Source organism: Sycon ciliatum, chromosome 1 (assembly GCF_964019385.1).
Source record: "Sycon ciliatum chromosome 1, ocSycCili1.1, whole genome shotgun sequence".
NCBI lineage: Eukaryota > Metazoa > Porifera > Calcarea > Leucosolenida > Sycettidae > Sycon > Sycon ciliatum.
In genome coordinates this window covers 353,033-358,277 of record NC_088643.1, presented here as the reverse complement: position 1 = coordinate 358,277, position 5,245 = coordinate 353,033, and the positions used below count along the sequence as shown (strand labels likewise).

General features: G+C 50.5%; 1 protein-coding gene across 1 annotated transcript in view; it reads right to left on the bottom strand.

The window, feature by feature from the left end:
* Nucleotides 1–3,284, bottom strand: part of LOC135809557 (uncharacterized) — a 22,745-nt gene extending 19,461 nt beyond the window's left edge. The window contains exons 1-4 of the mRNA XM_065322932.1: nt 2,872–3,284; nt 1,855–1,974; nt 768–860; nt 158–256 (exon numbers count right to left, since the gene is read on the bottom strand). Coding sequence (XP_065179004.1) covers nt 158–256; nt 768–860; nt 1,855–1,974; nt 2,872–2,979 — 420 coding nt within the window. The 5' untranslated portion in view covers nt 2,980–3,284. The remainder of the gene's footprint in view (nt 1–157; nt 257–767; nt 861–1,854; nt 1,975–2,871) is intronic.
* Nucleotides 3,285–5,245: the final 1,961 nt, after the last annotated feature.

The following is a 5,245-nucleotide window of genomic DNA, read 5'->3' as shown; positions in this document are numbered from 1 at the left end:
TAATGGTTGTGCCATGTTAATGGTGATGGCAATCGTGCTGTGCTGATCGCGAGGGTGCAGATAGTGCCCAGCTAGTGGTGGTAAGGATTGTGCAGTGATGCTACTGCTGGTGGTGGTGGTGGTGGGGGGGGGGGGGGTGTAGGTGGAACTAGCTCACCTGGCTGACTTGGCATGCATCACTGCCGGCTTCCAGGAGCACCTTGACAACGTCGGTGTCACCACTCTGCGCTGCAACGTACAGTGGTGTGCGTTGTAACTTGGCAACAGAAGAACAGTGCAAACAGGGATTTTACAACGGCAAGGTTTTCACAATGCAGCAAACCCATCATGCAAATGTGTGTATAATTGTGCAAGCATGCGCACCATCAACAGCATATTTTAAATATGCATGTTCAGCACATACTGAGCATGCATAGTTAGCATGTTCAGCGCAAACTGAGAGTGCACAGCTAGCATGTTCAGCTGCCACTGAGTGTGGCATTGTAGTATTGCACAGTGCACATGCATACATCAACACATCGAATGCCTGCCTGTTGTACCTGTACTTGCTCACTGCCAAAACTGGTCACGCGAGTCTCCCCGGAAGAGGGGAAAGAGAGATTCAAAAGGAATCTTGCTTCAGAAAGATGACTCAACCAGCTATTGAACCACCCAACTGCCGACACCCCCAAACTCTGCGTGGACTTGGATGGCCGTTATGCATATGTGTGGATAACCCGCGTTACTCACTCCTATCCGAGCCGGTACCATATTAACGTGATACTCACTGTGTCTTCTGCGTATATGCTAGCGCTCTTGTCCAGGAGTAGTGATGTCACAGCCGAGCTTGAGTGGGCCAAGTGTAACGGTGTCTGTCCATTCTGTACCCAACCAAACCAGAGTGCATTGCAACAACAAGTATTGACAAGACCATTTTCATGTGAAGTTAGAGAGAGAGAGAGAGAGAGAGAGAGAGAGAGAGAGAGACGCAGTTAAGTTAAGAGTGCCTAGTTGTTGCACTGTCTGACTGTATATAGTATCTAGTGACAGTGGTGGATAGTTACTCTTAAAACTCGTATCCATATTACGTTCTTTTCCTTTTCTCTATTTACTTTTAAAAATACTAAGTTTCAGTTTTTATTTAAAACTCAATTGTATAGATCCCTGCTCCAAACTCCAAACTCCAATACGCCGCAAGTTCTACCCACTACATACTTTTAAAAGTGAGGTGAGTGGTTGGACTGGATTCCTACATGCACCGGGCCATTCATTACAGCATCCTGGTGATTGTCGGTATGTCACCACCTGGGACCCCCCCCCCCGGACCCACTCATCTCTCCCTCCAGGAACAAGCTAGCACCATTCATTACAGCATCCTGGTGATTGCCGGTATGTCACCACCTGGGACCCCCCCCCCCGGACCCACTCATCTCTCCCTCCAGGAACAAGCTAGCACCATTCATTACAGCATCCTGGTGATTGCCGGTATGTCACCACCTGGGACCCCCCCCCGGACCCACTCATCTCTCCCTCCAGGAACAAGCTAGCACCATTCATTACAGCATCCTGGTGATTGCCGGTATGTCACCACCTGGGACCCCCCCCCCCCCCTCCAGACCCACTCATCTCTCCCTCCAGGAACAAGCTAGCACCATTCATTACAGCATCCTGGTGATTGCCGGTATGTCACCACCTGGGACCCCCCCCCCCCCCCCCCCCTCCAGACCCACTCATCTCTCCCTCCAGGAACAAGCTAGCACCATTCACTACAGCATCCTGGTGATTGTACAATGTACATGTACATGTATGTCCCTACTGGGACCTGGGGTGGGGCAGGGTGGGGCAGGGGGGGGGGGGGGGCAGGGGGGCACTTACCTCTCCCTCCAGGAACAAGCTAGCACCATGATCAACGAGCAGCTCCACTATGTCGGGTAGGTTGTAGCGACATGCCCAGTGCAGTGGACCGTTCAATTCCGTCACGTCCGATACCTCTGACTGAATCCACAGCCACAGCCACCACCGTTGCCACATCGGGACATCACCGTGAACACACAGGTTTCAACCAACATGTGCAAACACACACACACACACACACACGCACACGCACGCACACACACACACACACACACACACACACACACACACATACACACACACACACACACACACACACACACACACACACACACACACACACATGTACACAACGCATAATTGAAATTTCTTCCACATCAGGAATGAATGGAATGGAATTTCACAGCAGTGTGATAGGGGGGGGGGGGGGGGTTACTGAAGCAACTGGAATTGATCATTTGAAAACACCCTGGCTGAACTCCAGAGTAGCACCCATGCTGTACTGAAGAAACTGATGTTGAGAACACCTCTAGCAGCCTTTATTGGTCATAGAACTGGTTTGTTTGCAACAAACACTTCCAAATAATTGTGTGTCTGTCCCAAGGCATGGGCGTGTGTCACGTTGCCTGATGACTTCCGTCTAGTAGATCTACACGGGCTGAACGGAATGTGCATCTGGCTCACACAAGCGCTATTTCACACACACACACACACACACACACAGTCATTGTGGCGGTAATCTGCATTGTCCGCATGCAGTATTGCTGGGCCATGGGATGGGATGGCCCACTCTAGCCTCGTCTCGTCTAGTGGATGAAATAACGTTAGTTCTGCATGACTGGTATATCACAACAGATTGACCTACGCCTACTCGCCTACTCTTCATCAATGACCGCCGGTTGAATCATTGAAATCTTTCTACCAATCGCTGCCCAGAGGGATGGGAATACAGACACTTGTCGCTGTGTTCAGCTATCAAGTAATATTTCATTGAGCAGCGCGGGTCAATGTGGAAGAATAATAATCCGCATTGCTTACCTGATCCTTGCCTCCGGCACCGTTCTCATTCGGATCCGAACCACCTTCCAGCAACGTCTCCACTTTAGCCTTATCTTTGGCTTTGACCGCTGTGATCAACTCCGTCATTGTGCTCGTCTGCTGCGTGTTATCAGCTGCTCAGCCCTTCCTCGACCAACTCCCGAGCGACACTGTTTACACCCAGGTTGAACACACACACGCGCTCACACAACCGCTCGCTGCAATCCAGTCAATCGCCTCGAAGAGAGAGAGAGAGGGCAGGTACGAACTACGGACCAGTCAGTGCTCCGATCCTGGCTTGTGCACAGCGCAGCTGCATATTATTATGCAGGTGATTACTAGCATACATGCACGCTCTCCGATCCGCATCACAAAACTGCATGCACGAGGTTCGTGGCGAAACCTCAGCGAAGTAATAGTTGAGTTGTCAGCCCCAGTCAACAAAGGGAACATGGTGCTGTGCGGCTGCGACGCTGCTGAAAATGGACAGAGTCATTACGGATGATTTGACAGCAGGCAGATCTTCATCCTGTCAACACGCAGTGCAGTGTGAGTGCAGGGCAAGAGCGACAGCGAAAACAACTCAAGATGATTCCGAGCATTGCGTTCACTGCCCTCGGTCATCTCCTTGGCCGGATATTGGGACAGGCGCGTTTTGTTACAAAGTCGATCGATTCCATAACATTAGCCGGTAGCCCACGGCACTTGCAACAGTGGTCTCAACATCGTGACGAGGGACGGTGAAGCGAAAGACAATCAGGTGTCAGGGACAGCACAGCGGTTGCCTATTTGTAGCTAACCCGACATTGGGAAGGACCAGCGCATGCGCATTTGCAGCAAATTGTAGACTTCGCGCTTCATGCCCACACAGATGTCAGTAATGATTGTAGATCTAGCGGGCTGGTAGTGGTAGCTCAACATCAGTCATCACCACAAATGACAGGCCTAGGCGTTTGGTTGGGGGAATTGGCGCTGATTACGAGAAACGTGTGTGCATGGTGTAGCGCATGACTCGACTCCAGGGATCTACACGGAGTCGTATAAACCCACACGACTCCTTGCTCGACTCCAGGATCAATGTGTTGCTCCATAATAGTGGCTAACGTGGGACCGTGAGCTCAGCTCGCGTATTACTTTCTGCCGAATGTGTGAGCTCCCATGTATTGCCCAGGGAGCCTGTAATCCACATAACTTTCTTTGCTATTGTCTATTGACGAAGTCGCTGCCAGTGCACTAGTTCATGTATGTAATTCGCACCAGTAAGACTAAGGCTAAGTGCATGTGCATCACAAATGACAAATGCCAAAAATTTGGCAAATGCCAAAAATTTGGCATTTGTGACAATTAATATCACCTATCATGCAGGCTCCCAAGGCCGGATATGATATTCATCACACAAACAGTTAACTGCACTGCCAGGCTGTGAACACCAACAGCGGTAACACAAATGTCACCACTAGCCACCATCGGAAGTCCTCTGAATGACTGTTGTGAACAGTTGATCAGTGGTCAACTGCTCATTCAAGATCATGGTGAATGTCTCAGACACGGTTTCCCAATTTGCCTCCTCCCCTTCAACCCCCTCCTCCTCTTCCTGCAGACCACCGTCGCCATGCACTGCACGCCTGTCGCAAGAGACGCACGCAAATCTGAAAATGCACCACTGGATGTTTAAACACACAGTTTCTCTTATGCATGTAGCAACGACAGGGGACAAGATATGCGGACACACGCACGCACGCACACACACACACACACACACACACTCTCTCTCTGTCTGTCTCTACGCGTGCGAGTGTGTATATGTGTGTGTGTGTGTGTGTGTGTGTGTGTGTGTGTGTGTGTGTGATGTGTGTCTCTGTCTCTATCTAGTTCTGTTTCTGTCTCTATCTCTGTTTCTGTCTCTGTCTCCGTTTCTGTTTCTGCCTCTAACAGACTATCTCTATTTCTGCCTCTATCCGTTCTGTTTCTGTCTCTGTCTCCGTTTCTGCCTCTATCTCTGCTTCTGTCTCGGTCTCCGTTTCTGTTTCTGTCTCTGTGTTTCTGTCGCTGTGTCTCTCTTTCTGTCCGTCTGTCTGTCTGTCCGTCTGTCTCTCTTTCTGTCTGTCTGTCTGTCTGCCTGTCTCTACAACCATGCATCCGTTCAGCACACAGAGACCAAGACTATAGGCTAGCATCATGCAGCAAAACAGGAGGGCACTACGGAAGTACGAGAACTGCATGCATGACATGGCGGCGCCTCTCCACTCTCCATACACTGTGACCAGGCCACTGTGACTGTGGAAATAATAACCAACCACATGGTGACTCAGCCCACAGGAAGGGGAGACGGAGGCTGTCGCGCAGTCCACAACACAACTACACGGCGGCCATG